Source organism: Poecilia reticulata, chromosome 20 (genome assembly GCF_904066995.2).
Source record: "Poecilia reticulata chromosome 20, P_reticulata-male-v2, whole genome shotgun sequence".
Classification (NCBI taxonomy): Eukaryota; Metazoa; Chordata; class Actinopteri; order Cyprinodontiformes; family Poeciliidae; genus Poecilia; species Poecilia reticulata.
The window spans coordinates 9,806,850-9,821,518 of NC_088849.1; the positions used below are offsets into that span (position 1 = coordinate 9,806,850).

The 14,669-nt window shown below is 39.3% G+C and overlaps 1 protein-coding gene across 8 annotated transcripts; it reads right to left on the bottom strand.

Annotated features, from left to right (window-relative positions):
- Window positions 1–254: 254 nt before the first annotated feature.
- Window positions 255–13,027, bottom strand: LOC103482483 (myelin-associated glycoprotein-like). 8 transcript variants are annotated; one of them, XM_081601728.1, is made up of 14 exons: window positions 12,963–13,026; window positions 12,698–12,743; window positions 11,844–11,889; window positions 11,583–11,676; window positions 11,372–11,462; window positions 10,801–11,175; window positions 6,754–7,056; window positions 5,680–5,964; window positions 3,739–4,041; window positions 3,401–3,664; window positions 1,164–1,466; window positions 832–1,089; window positions 450–537; window positions 255–334 (listed from the first exon to the last, which is right to left on the bottom strand). In XM_081601728.1, the coding sequence occupies exons 5-14, from the start codon at window positions 11,442–11,444 to the stop codon at window positions 316–318; spliced, it is 2,271 nt and encodes a 756-aa protein (XP_081457854.1). In that variant the 5' UTR covers window positions 11,445–11,462; window positions 11,583–11,676; window positions 11,844–11,889; window positions 12,698–12,743; window positions 12,963–13,026; the 3' UTR covers window positions 255–315. The 8 variants fall into 8 exon arrangements, with proteins under 8 accessions (XP_081457854.1, XP_081457852.1, XP_081457853.1 ...); XM_081601726.1 differs by lacking the exons at window positions 11,583–11,676; window positions 11,844–11,889 and adding an exon at window positions 12,274–12,434 and having other exon boundaries at window positions 12,963–13,027; XM_081601727.1 differs by lacking the exons at window positions 11,583–11,676; window positions 11,844–11,889 and adding an exon at window positions 12,274–12,434 and having other exon boundaries at window positions 12,703–12,743; window positions 12,963–13,022.
- Between the last annotated feature and the right edge of the window lie 1,642 nt (window positions 13,028–14,669).

A 14,669-nucleotide genomic window follows, 5' to 3' on the forward strand; every position in this document is an offset into this window, starting at 1 on the left:
TTTTATATATGCAGCCATGAAAACAAAATTTATTTTGTAGTCACCGAAAAAGGGACAGGTTTTTATAAGGCTTTTCTTCTTGCTCCCTTTCACACATGTAGACAAATTGTTGCAAGACAATGATTTTGTACACTGGTGATGAAATGTGATTTGTTGAGTGAATAAACTTATTGATTGATAATTAAATATTTTGTAGGTTTTTACAGAGAGACAGAAACTATTTCATACACTAATCAGTGGCTAACAGGGTTGGATCGGGTTGCAGAATTTTATTTTTAGTGTTGCACACAAGCACAACTCAAGAGCTTGACTAGATTAGGAGCGTCTGAACCATCTGAAAGAAAAAACAAAAACAGGAGAGATTGAAAGTAAACATCAAACACCAAAATCTAAGACACAAGAAGCTTTGCAGCTGAATTGTACCAACTTGGAAGACAAACGTGTCTTACTTGTCAATGACGAAGACTGCACAGCAAAGAACTACCATTACCACGCCCCCTGCTACTGCAAAAACCCAGGCTCCAACTCGAGTTGTACCTTTAACAAGAGAACATGCTCAGTTTTCCCTGAATGGAAAATATATTGGCTTTAAATACTGCAATCATAATTTTTTTTACAACTTTTTGAAATAAAAAAGAGCAAAAGCTTAACTGATGTCTGTGTAATGCTTGTATTTTATAAAGCACAATTTGAACTGATGCAATAGTTCTTCATTAATACAATGAAATTACATGATGAAATGTACCCAAAATAACAGAATTCTTAAGATACTGATACTCTTAAAATCTTTAGGATTTTAAAAAGGGAAACAAAAGAGGAAGCACAACTTACCTTTTGTTCTGAGATTGATCGGGGATGATTTCTCTTCACCCAGCTTATTTGCAGCTACACAGAAATACTGATCGCCCTTTCTGAATTGTACGTTGTGAAAGATGCCTGTAGCTACTTTAGTGATTCTTTCCAGGCCTTTCTTGAACCAGGTGAATCTGGGTGGAGGTTTGGCTCTGCTGGAGCAGCTCAGCTCCACCCAGCTACCTTCTGACATCAAACCTGATGGACTGATGGATGCTGAGGTGTTTCTAGGAGCATCTGAGGAAAATGAGACACATGAACTTTATTGATCATAAACAGCTGAACCATGACCTGCTGATAGAATCACTTACATGAAACATTGAGAGTCACTTCTGCCTCTGCTATGTTGCTTTTTCTAGCCGCAGGATTTCTGGTGGAACATCTGATTTTGTATCCATCATGTGTGTCTGACAGAGTGATGTTCTCCTGGATTTTAGTTGTAAAGGTTCCATCTGTGTTTTCCTCTGTTTGTCTGAGAAAGTCTTTTTGGAGATTCCAGGTGAGTTCAGGAGGTGAGTGTGGACAGGGAGTTGAAGCTGAGCAGGTAACAGTGACAGACTGATGCTCCTTCAGATCACCAGCAGGGATATTAATTCTAGGAGTTAAAGGAGGATCTGATATTTCACATTAGACACACATTTAATTAATGTCCTATGTGTGTCACAGATTTATGCATTTGAAAAAACACGACTGTTGTGTATTTAATGAATTCATTGGACACACACACACACATGTGTATATATATATAATATATATACTGAACTAAAATATAAATGCAAGACTTTTGTTTTTGCTCCCATTTTTTATGAGCTGAACTCAAAGACCTAAAACATTTTCAATATAAACATTTTGACAGATTATTGCTCACTAATCTGTCTAGATCTGTGATGGATTTTATTTTAATACATAATCTGTCCTGCCTGTGGCGTATCAAGATCCCGATTAGACAGAATGATTACTGCACAGGAGTGCAGGCCACAACAAAACACCACTGTGAAATGTCCTGTTTTATCACTCAACACAATGCCACAGGCGTCACAACTTTGAGGGGGTGAGCAATTGGCATGCTGAGTGCAGCAATGTCAATCAGACTTGTTGTTTGTGAATTGAATGTTCATTCCTCTACCACGAGCCGTTTACAAAGGTGTTTCAGATAATTTGGCAGTACATCTTACCAGCCTCACAATCACAGAGCATGTCTAACCACATCAGCCCAGCAACTCCACATCCAACATGTTCACCGCCAATGTAGTCTGTGACCAGCTACCTGGACAACTGCTGAAACAATTAGTTTGCACAAACAAAGACCTCCTGCACAAACAGTCAGAAATTGTCTCAGGGACATCTACAGTACATGCTTGTCGACCTACAGTTCATTGCTCTAACCAACTTGAATTGGCAAATGCTCAGATTTGATAGTGTCTGGCACATTGGAGAGATTAGATCTTCGTGGAGTTTTCACAGTTCAGGGAAGGAGGACGATAGCGTTTGTTTCATTGTGTGGGTGGACGGTTTTCTGAGGTCAATGTTGTGGATTGAGTGACCAATGGTTGTGGTGAGTTTATGGTATGGGCAGGCGAATGTCAAGGACATTGAACACAGGTGCATTTTATCGATGCCATTTTGAATGCACAGAGATACGGTGAAGCAATCCTGAGGCCCATTGTTGTGCCATTCAGGACGATCATCGCCTCATGTCACAGCATGCTAGTGAACCGTACCAAGTTGAAAGCATCCGTGCACAGTTCCTTTAAGCTGAAAACACCCCAGTTTGTGCATGGCTAGCATACTCACCCAACATGTCATCCATTGAACATGGTTGAGATGCTCTGGATCAGTGCATACAACAGCATGTTCCAGTTCCTAAAAATATCCATTGGCTTTGAACAGCCACTGAATGTTGGTCCACTTTTTAAAGGAATGGACTATCACTCCACAACCAACAAGCTGATCAACTCTATGTGAAGGAGAGTTGATCAGCTCTCCTTCATCTGGTTGGACTGTTTTTCAGACCCACCAATTAAGCAAATAAGGCCTAAGGCACACCGGTGCAGTAATCATTCTGTCTAACTAGTATATTGATATGCTGGAGAGATGGGATTGATAAACTTTTTGAAAGTTTTTTTTATTTTTTGTGTGCTTCTCTGGAATGTTCCTTTTGTAAATTGGACTTGGAGTTTTTGTTCATTACATATTCACAACTATAATTTTGTCTGCTACAATTGGGTCCACCTCAACAACACATCATGACAAAAACATTGATATTATTGTTTCTCAATGTAAATGAACTTCTTTTCTTTGAAATTACAACAAAAAAGTTTTTCGACCTCAAATAATGAGGTTATTTTGACCATTTCTCATTGTTTTGCAAATAAAGGTACACGTTTGCATGGTTTTTCAGAGACATGTCAGTAGTTCATAAAATAAAAGAACAATGTTCATTTTACATATCTATATAAAGAAAATGAGAGCAACTGACAACTGGTCTCTAAATTCTCTCTCACTGTGTATATATAGAAATTATCTTATTCAAAAAGATGAGCATTACCAGTGATCTCAATACAGATGCTTGTCGATTTCTCACTACCAAGCTCATTTGTGGTCTCACAGTAATAGTCTCCTTCTTCAGTAGGAGTAGCACTGAAGCCGTAAACTTGCTTCTCAGACACATTAATGGCTCCATGTTTGAGGTTCCTGAACCAGGTGAATCTGGGTGGAGGTTTGGCTCTGCTGAAGCAGCTCAGCTCCACCCAGCTACCTTCTGACATCAAACCTGATGGACTGATGGATGCTGAGGTGTCTTTTGGAGCATCTGAGGAAAATGACACACATGAACTTTATTGATCAGAAACAGCTGAACCATGACCTGCTGATAGGATCACTTACATGAAACACTGAGAGTCACTTCTGTCTCTGCTATGTTGCTTTTGTCAGTCACAGGATATCTGGCAGAACATGTGATGTTGTATCCATCATGTGTGTCTGACAGAGTGATGTTCTCCTGGATTTTAGTTGTAAAGGTTCCATCTGTGTTTTTCTCTGTTTTCCCAAAAGAGTCTTGTTGGAGATTCCAGGTGAGTTCAGGAGGTGAGTGTGGACAAGGAGTTGAAGCTGAGCAGGTTACAGTGATAGACTGATGCTCCTTCAGGTAACCAGCAGGGATATTAATGCTGGGAGTCAAAGGAGCATCTGAAATTTGACAGCAGACACAAATAATATCCTACATGTGTCATGTGAGATTTATGTATGTAAAAAAAACATGATTTTTGTGTTTAATAATCATGTTCATTGGAATACACAACAAACATGATTGTTGTGTATTCCAACATGCATTGGAAATATACATACACTGAGCAAAATTGTAAACATAACACTTTCTTGCTCCCATTTTTTATGAGCTGATCTCAAAGACCTAAAACATTTTCAATATAACCATTTCGCTCAAATATTGTTCACTAATTTGTCTAATTCATATAGTGAGCACTTCGTCTGGCACATTGGAGAGATTAGATCTTCGTGGATGAATCCCAGTTTTCACAGTTCAGGGCAGAAGGACGATAGTGTTTGTTTCATTGTGTGGGTGAACAGTTTTCTGAGGTCAGCGTTGTGCATTGAGTGACCAATGGTTGCGGCGGGTTTATGGTATGGGCAGGTGAATGTCAAGGACATTGAACACATGTGCATTTTATCAATGCAATTTTGAATGCACAGCGTTACGGTGTAGCCATCCTGAGGCCCATTGTTGTGCCATTCATCCACGATCATGGCCTCATGTCACAGCATGCTTGTGAACCGTACCAAGTTGAAAGCATCCGTGCACAGTTCCTGTAAGCTGAAAACACCCCAGTTTGTGCATGGCCAGCATACTCACCACACATGTCATCCATTGAACATATTTGGGATGCTCTGGATCAGCGCATACAACAGCATGTTCCAGTTCCTGAAAATATCCATCAGCTTTGCACAGCCACTGAATGTTGGTCCACTTTTTAAAGGAATGGACCAACACTCCACAAGTGACAACCTGACCAACTCTATGTGAAGGCAATGTGTTGGACACATCTGGTTGGACACATCAGTCTCTGGTGGTCACACCATGTACCAACTGGTTTTCAGACCCATCAATGGGTAAAAAAGCCCATTTTAAACTGGCCTTTTAATGTGGCCTGCCTTGATATGCTTGAGAGATGGGATAGATAAACGTTTTGAAAGAAGAAGTGCTCACTGTCAAAGATTTAGACAGATTAGTGAACAATATTTAATAGAAATGGTTATAGAGAAAATATTTTAGATCTTTGAGTTCAGGTCGTGAAAAATGGGAGCAAATACAAAAAGGTTTCGTTTATGTTTTTGTTCATATAAATATATACACAGCCTGGCCAAAAAAAAATCACCATCAAGAAAAAGGTCACAGACTAATATTTCATGGACCACCTTTAGCTTTGATTACGTCAAGCCTCATCTTTGACCTTGTTTTGATAAGCTTCTGCAATGCTTCTCGAAACACACAAGATTTGCATGCAGTCTAAAAGTTGCACGGCAGTGGCCTTTGAGGACTGGAGTATGACACTCATGTTTTAAAGGACTGGACCATCACTCCACAACCAACAAGCTGATCATCTGTATGTGAAGGAGATGTGTTGCACTGAGAGTGAAATGGTGGTCACCCCAGAATTAAGCAAACAGCAAGGACCATTTCAAACTGGTCTTTTAATGTGGCCTTCCAAAGACACAGCTGTAATCATTGTCTAACCAGAATGATATATATATATATATATATTATTAATACACGTGAAAGTATGTTTTTAAAATAACAACATGCATTACCAATGAGGTCAACACAGGTGCTTTTTGATCTCTCACTTCCAAGCTTATTTGTGGCCTCACAGTAATACTCTCCTCGCTCAGTAGCACTAAAGCTGAAAGTCTTCGCTGAAGAGACTTTAATGGCTCCATGTTTGCTGCTTTTGAACCAGGTGAAGCTGGTAATGGGAGGATTGGCTCTGCTGGAGCAGCTCAGCTCCACCCAGCTACCTTTTGACACCAAACCTGACGGACTGATGGATGCTGAGGTGTCTTTAGGAGCATCTGAGGAACATGAGATGACATACCCTGGTGAAAAATTTATGTAATAAGTATGTTAAGTTTTAACATACTTGAGGATACTTTTAGTTGGACTAATCATGAGTATATATCAAGTATACTTAGAATTAGTTAACGTGTGACTTTTTTGACATACTAATTTTGTGCATAGTGTATAGCAAATAAATTGTATTAAAAGTACAATTTATAGTGTACTTCCACTTTAATGGACAAATTAAAGTAGTACTTGGTATACTTTAAGTATACTTCTTTATGTAATGTGAACGTGCTTGGTTAGTATATTTTGAGTGTACTAATTTAGTGATTGAATTATACTTAAAATCTACTTAGAATGTATACTGCTCAAAAAAATAAAGGGAACACTTAAACAACACAATGTTACTCCAAGTAAATCAAACTTCTGTGAAATCAAACTGTCCACTTAGGAAGCAACATTGATTGACCTGAGGAGTACTACTTAATAATCTGATGTCTTTGTAGCCTTCCCTTATAATTAAGAAGTTCTCTCAGTAAGGAGTCGGCTCTAATCGTACACTTAAAAGAGTCGACTCCAAGAGCCGAAATGCTCACAACCGACCCATTACTAGTAGTTGAGCATCATGGCATTTGTAAGTAGTTTCTGACAAAGATGATCTCCCCATTCATACTGTAGGCCTGCCATCTATGATTATGTAAGATGCACACCCAGCTAGATGTTGGTTGTGTTGCTTAGGTTTAAATGTCACAGTCTGTTTTATTGTGAGTTGATCAAGTAAATGGAAAAAACATGAACCATGATGTGCTGATAGGATCACTTACATGAAACACTGAGAGTCTTTACTGTATCTGCTTGTTTGAATCCTCCTGTCACAGGATATGTGGCAGAACAGCTGATGTTATATCCATCATGCTTGTCTGATATAGTGATGCTCTCCTGCAGTTTAGCTGCAAAGGTTCCATCAGTTTTTTTCAGGATTTGTTTGAGAGAGTCTTTTTTGAGATTCCAGGTGAGTTCAGGAGGTGAGCGTGAACAGGTAGTAGAAGCTGAGCAGGTTATAGTGAGAGACTGATGCTCCTTCAGATCACTTCCAAAAACAACAATGCTGGGACTCCGAGGAAAATCTGTGGTTTCAAACCAGACATGTTATAACGTGAAAAACAACACACAATACAGTCTTGATTACTTGGACATTATGCCTACAACTATAACACCATTTTACTCATCAACAAGCTTTTAATTCCATGAAACATTGCCTTTATTGACCCTTCATTTATTGACCTTTGCCCACTCCGCCATGACGGAAGTCAAAACAACCAATGTGCTCCTTTAAAGCTAGTCTAAAAACAGACATCTGTAACCTTACACCACTTCTAGTTAGTTGACTTGACTTTAAAAATGGTCATAGGATGCTGAGTAATCGGCTGCACAAACAGGCAAGGATGCAAAGCAAACTTGTCATTTTATCTTATAACTTGTAGTGAGGAAAGATACGGTGGTGCTGGACATCAGCTGTCAATCTTAATGACTGTCAGCCTTCAGTGTAACCGCGGATTTGCAGTGAACACATTTTACAAGGTAAGAAGACTAACGTTCATATTCTTTATAAGTAAGTATGATTATAAAGATATCAAATATTGCACTATGGAGAAAGTACGCTTGGCTTAGGACCAAATCTATGTGGTTGAGGAGAAGCCTCTTTCTGTGCTATTGACTTCAATACTAATTGTGTCATTATGCTTAGGGCCTTTTTTTAGGTTTTGTAAACCCAAACTACTTTGTTGCTGGTAGAGCTGATAATATTGCAGTAAATACGTCATTCTTTACCTCAGTTTAGATTCAGTTCATGCATCATATTTGTCTGCTTACAGCATTTGTCAACAGTCTTTTGGTGCATATCTATATCTGATTTATGATTTGTTTATATCTACTATTTTATTTTGCTGACCTTTTCTAATGAGACTGCACATGCAACATTGGTTTCTGATTAATTCTGGTTACATTTGTAAATTCATCATTTTACAACATAACTATAGCGCAAATACACTCGCCGGCCACTTTATTAGGTACACTTGTTCAACTGCTCATTAACACAAAACTCCAATCAGCCAATCACATGGCAGCAACTCAATGCATTTAGACATGTACACATTGCCAAGGCGATCTGCTGCAGTTCAAAGCGAGTATCAGAATGGGGAAGAAAAGTGATTTAAGTGACTTCTAACGTGGCATGGTTGTTGGTGCCAGACGGGCTGGACTGAGTGTTTCAGAAACTGCTGATCTACCATTATTTTTATGCACAACCATCTCTATGGTTTACAGAGGAAAAAAAAGAAAATATCCAGTGAGCGGCAGTTCTGTGGGGGCAAATGCCTTGTTGATGCCAGAGGAGAATGGCCAGACTGGTTTGAACTGGCAGAACGGCAACAGTAGCTCAAATAACCCCCTTGTTACAACTGAAGTATGCAGGAGAGCTTCTCTGAACGCACATCGAACTTTGAGGCGGTTGGGCTACAGCAGCAGAAAATCACACCGTGTCCCATTCCCGACAGGTAAGAACAGGAAATTGAGGCTACAATTTGCACAGGGTCACCAAAATTGGACAACAAAAGATTGGAAAAAATTCACCTGGTCTGATGAGTCTCAATTTCTGCTGCAACATTCAGATGGTAGGGTCAGAATTTGTCATTAAACATGACAGCATGGATCTATCTTTCCTTGTATCAACGGTTCAGGCTGCTGCTGGTGGTGTAATGGTGTGGAGGAGATTTTCCTGGCCTTTCTCTCTTGCTGTCAATGAAGGTGGGCGCTTTTATCCTCTGCTTCCTCCCTGCCCATCTTGCTCTGCTTTTGTCTTGTCTTTTTCTATATTTTGTAGCCTTTCTTTGCACATCCTCCAAATCTACAAATTATGGATCTTGTCAACTGATCTCTCAATGCAATTGATCAAATTTTCGACGAGAAGTCTGGGCACAAGAGAGCCCTCTTGTCCTGTGGGGTCACACCCAGCGGAATTCACCCTGGATTTATTCATGATAACAGGATTTCTGCTGTTTGGAGCTTGTGAATTCCTGGATTATCAACAAATTTGCGACAGACTTGGCTGAACTAGCGAACACTCAGACTGTTGGTGTGGACAGAGTCGAGGACTCTAAAACTCACTAACGGGATGGAATTGATCTAGGAAAAGTTACTAGTTTTATCTCTGTGGAACGACCAAACTAATTTGGATGATGTATTGGAGAGACTTTGGGGAAGATTGAAATTCATAATCTTCCCGACTTAAGACATTCTGTTTCTGAATTGGTTTCCCCCATGTGGCCTTGGAAGGGCTGCATATTTCCAATCTCCTTGAAGATATGTAAACACAATGCTCTTCCCTCCTCACCCCTTCCTGTTTTCATGGAGCTGTGGAGCTGAGTGCTCCCAAGGACATTCCTCAATAACAACATCTCAATCAAACTTTTCCAGGAGTGTCAGCGACATCGTTCATGGCCCTTTGACGTCACTGCCTTCACTCGTGTCTGTTTTGCCCATTGTTTTGTATGAATGTTGCCATCTGTCCTAATGTGTCCTTTCCTCTTCTTACTTTGGTTTGTTATTTTGTTTGTATTTCCTTTTAACTCATGTAAAGCACTTTGAATTGCCTTGTTGCTGAAAATATGCTATGTAAATAAAATTACCTTACCTTACTTGGGGCCCATTAGTACCAATTGAGCATCATGTCAAGTTATGCCACAGCCTACCAGAGAATTATTGCTGACCATGTCCATCCCTTTATGACCAGAGTGTACACATTTTCTGATGGCTACTTCCAGCAAGATAACGTTCATAAAGCGCGAGTCATGTCACACTGGTTTCTTGAACATGACAATGAGTTCACTGAACTTGAATGGCTTCCACAGTCACCAGATCTCAAATTAATTGGGCAATCTATTGGGATCGCCTAAAGGCGATCCCAATAGATCGCCTTTAGGATGTAGTGGAATGGGAGATTCACATCATAGTTGTGCAAGCGACAAATCTGCAGCAACTGCGCAATGTTATACCGTCAACATGGACCACACTCTCTGAGGAATGCTTCCAGTATCTTGTTGAATCTATGCTACAAATGATTAAGGCAGTTCTGCAGGCAAAAGGCTTCCCAAGCCAGTACTAGCAAGGCGTACCTAATAAAGTGGCTGGTGAGTGTCATTAGCGCAGGGGTGGGCAACTCCAGGCCTCGAGGGCTGGTCTCCTGCAACTTTTAGATGCGTCTCTACTTCAACACACCTTAGTCAAATAATGAGGTAATTAGCAGGACTCTGGAGAACTTGACTGCTCTTAGGAGGTGATTCAGCTGTTGGATTCAAGCGTGTAGGAGCAGGGAGACATCTAAGAGTTACAGGACACCGGCCCTCGAGGACCAGGATTGCCCACCTCTGCACTAGTGGAACAAGTCAGTGTCGGGCCGGGGGGGGTGGGGCCAATGACCGGGGTCAATGACCAGGCCCCTCACGTGTATTACCTGCGCTGCTGGAAACTGTTGGGGGTGGGGGGTTGCGTTTCTTGTTTCATTTTTACCCAGGTAGCACATTGGCTAAACCGTGAGTCAAACAGTCACTGGGACTGACTACTATATATTCCATTGAGGGACAGTAATTTTAACATTACATACACCTTTCTAAACAGGTGAAGATGCACTTTCTCCGTCTATAATCAGACATTAAAGCGACTTGAAACCATTCCTCCCTACCTGGTACCTCCAGACCCGGGCCCCCATGGGCACCCATCCGGGCCTGGGCCAGATGAGTGCTCCCCCATAGCCCCCCCATAGCTAAGCGCCTGGTGAGTGTATATTACATAGCAATAAGAAACAGCTCTCTTACCTATAACTGTTAACGTAAAAGTATCTTCACAAAATGTTGCTGTCGTGTCCCCGTTCTCAACTCTGAAGTAGTATTTGTCTGCATGATCTGCTGTTAAATCAGGAATCCGAGTGCTGCAATTTTTCCTTCTGAGATTTCCAGTCATTTCCATTTGATAGGTGTTAATTGACCCACTGCTGTTAAAAATCATGTAACTTGACCCCACATCATATACAGGCTCATTTTTCATCCAGATTCCATAAATGGGTTTGCTGCTGTCAAATCCTGGAAAAGTTTGGAATCTACATGGAATATCCACACAAGATCCAATCAGAGCTTCCATCTCATGGGGTGTATACATGTGGGCTTGAAGATGATCACAATGAGAAAAAGCACCTGTAAAACAGAAGAAAGATGAAAATAACATGGAGAAAAATCATCCTCTTACATCGACCATGAAACATGAAGCTGAACTCCGATTCATCTTCATGTTACATGTGGAGGCTTTGAACCATATCAGTGTCAAATATTTCAGACTAGAAGTGATTTATCTGACATCTCCATATGAAAGGGAGTGAACAAACAAACTCACCTGGAAGAAAGAAGGCAATCAGTAAAATGCTGACTATCAGGATGTTATTAGACAGGTGACAGAGCTTCTTCATCTCCCTGACTGAAACAACCTAATGATGAGATTAATATTTTTAAACAGTCTCTTGATAAAATAAGAGCTTACATGATAGAGAGATATATGGACACCCTTCTCTCAAATTTTAATCGGAGTTTGATGGATTAAAGGATACCTTGACGCAGCTGTCGCAGGTTCATTTCCTGGCCTTGGCGACCTTTGCTGCATGTCTTCCCCCTTCTCTCATTACCAACTTTCCTGTCAATTAACTATCAAATAAAGGCCAATAGAGCCAAAAAAACAGTATGATGCAGCACTTATTCTATTGTCCAACACCAAATAATGCACCGTAAGCTTTTCAGCATCCTCAAGAAGTATTGTCTGAAGGAATGTCTGACGTATCCTGTGGGTTTCTTATCTTTGAGGACATACTCACAAACACATATGTTTTCTTTGGTGGGCAGGGGCCATTCTGTTGAACGCTGTGTATCAAGAAGACAATCTGTTTAAAACCAGAGGTAGGTACAATATTCCTAATCTAATCCAACATGGTTTAGAATACAGTATATTTATTTATTCACTTGCAAGTTTCTAGTTGGGGAGAATTTCCTGTTACCAGATGTGGGGAATTTCCGGTCACCGGATATGGGGGGGGGGTAGGAGAGGGAGGGCTGATATCATTTAATCCATTAAACTCCAATTAAAATTTGACAGAAGGTTGTCCATATATCTCTCTCATGATTAAAAGGCAGAAATTAAAGATTTTGAAATATATTTTATAATTATTTAATATAATTAAAAATTAATCTGCAATACAATTAGTCAGAAAACATACATAAACATAAATCAAATCAACACAGACCTACCAAAAGGAGCTGCAACTAAATCAGAACCAGTTTAGATTGAAAAACTGAATGTATTTTAGTTGATTAACAGCAGATCAGACCACCACCTTCTGTGTTTCAAAGTAAATGTGATGGATGTCTTAGGTCCATTAGGTTGACTTCACAACACACAGTCAAGCTGGCTGTTTATCATATAAAGAGTAAAAGTTGGTGGTTAACATCAGGTCAGCAGTTTGTGCCACAAAGTTACAGACAGTTAAAAGGGACTGTGATTGCATTGTGGTATTTAAAATCAATTTACATAAAACACCTTCATAGCTAACCTTTTCTTTATTATAAATGTCAATATGCAATTTTATTAGATGGAGAATATACACATTTTAATATTTAAAAACTAAGACACAACTGACAACTGAAATACTTTGTATCAAAAATTGAAGCATACTTAACAAGAGAGATGGTCAAGCTGGTGGTTAACATCAGTCCAGACCCTATACATTAAATAGAAATACAATAAATAACCCCAAACAAACTACAGAGCAGTTGACATCAGTTAACAGTTGTAAAGTTAAAGATAGCTAAACTGTGCAATTTTAATTATGAAAACAGCAAAAATACAAACCATGGCAAAACATTAAACACTGTGTCATTAAATTTGTCTAAAAATATACCACTTGTAAAGAAAGCACAGAGCTGATCTTAATACATACCAGAGTTAAAGATGGCAAAAGGGGACTAGTCTACTGTTACTGGTTGCTATGGTAACTACTAACTGTCAGTAGAACATAACAGAATATGGCAATAAAGGAAAGAGTAGACCCCGCATTGGCTGCTCTGTTGCAGGAAATACGGCGGCCATCTTGGAGCGGTACTCCCTCCTACATTGCTCAATCAAAGCAGCAGAAGATGCCTCAGCACTGAGGGATATTGTTGTTCGGATCGATGGACTAATGATGTGAGGGCTCAACAGACAACATTTCACAAGTAAAATGGACATATTATTGTGTATATTTTGTGATTAGAATATTACTTTATTGTTTTTATATCCACCAGCGAGATACCAGCTAAATTAGCTACAGTGCTTGGTGTAATACGGTTCAGCCCCGCTATGAAGGCTAACTTAGATTCTGTAAATCTAAAAAATTATTCTCTAACATTGACTTAGATTATCTGACACTAGAACCTATATTATAAATAAAACAATGTAGCATATATTATAAAACTTATGTGTTATAACATTCACCAGCAAAGTTTACACAGGTGGTAAAGACTATTATTTATATGTAATTCTTTCACTCTGTCAAAAGTAAGATACATCCCAAATCTTCTGTTTTTGTTTTGAAGGTTTCCTAAAGACACGATGTAAGGAAGAAGAGGAAAATATCTTTAAAAAGAGACGGATTCACTGCACAGCACGAATGAATTTTGCATCGGATTTTGGACTCGATCTCAGCTGCTGAATCTCTCTGAAGCTAGAACTCGTCGGCTGAAAAACATATACATATATACATACATATAAACATGTATCCAATATATATTATACAGTATTAATAATTATTTGTATTTGTATAGTTATATAAATATGTATTGATATTACTAAATAATTTATTAAGTAAATTATGAACGGCTGTGTGATTTATAATATGCTCATCATACATCAATATTAGAATATTCCATTCCTATTCTACTGTTACAGCCACTAAGCATATTTAAATATGCTGAACTATGTATTAAAAACATACTTAAAAATACAATTGTTTATAAATGTAGCTTTGATAAGATGTTTGAATATGGTTTCCAGTAACAAAAAAAGCGTATTATGATCGATTAAATGCGCTGATACGTCATTGCGCCTGCTAAACACATAACCCTGAGTGGAGTGGTGGACCGCTCCAAGATGGCCGCCCTAAATCTCGTCAGCGACAATAGGCGAGAGCGGTCCATGAGGCGTCTATCCTTACATTATGTCTATGAGTATATGCCACGAAATGTGTTAACGTATTTCCGTTTGAATTTATGCCACATAGATTGGTTCCGGGTCCTGCTTGTTCCTATTGTTTTTAGCCAAAGCTGCAAGATCTGTACCATGAAAAAGACGCAAAACGAGCTACTGGTACAACAATCGAGTTTTTTGGTGTGCAGTTGTGTCCAGTAATTAGCCGGTACCATCCAGTGCTTAGTTTTTTTCATTTCCCTGCTGAGATCAAGGCGACAGTGGACCAGTGACTTGAAGTCATGTTATCATGGAAAAATAATATATAATAATAAAATCATGTATATTGCTATTTTCACCCTGTGGTTTGTACTATAAAGTATCTATTTTTTACTTAGCTTAACCAATTCTGATTAGTTTTTTCTTAAAAATCGCTGTATTGTCGCATTTTCCCATTCAAATGCCCAGAAGCGAAGCCTGTGAG

Bases quoted from the DNA above. Each gene is read 5' to 3' on its own strand.
- LOC103482483 (XM_081601726.1), bottom strand. From the start codon at position 11,444: ATGAAGAAGCTCTGTCACCTGTCTAATAACATCCTGATAGTCAGCATT. The intron at 11,176-11,371 runs GTGAGTTTGTTT...TCTGTTTTACAG, and splicing joins GATTGCCTTCTTTCTTCCAG to GTGCTTTTTCTCATTGTGAT. The intron at 7,057-10,800 runs GTAAGAGAGCTG...TTGAAACCACAG, and splicing joins TTTTACGTTAACAGTTATAG to ATTTTCCTCGGAGTCCCAGC.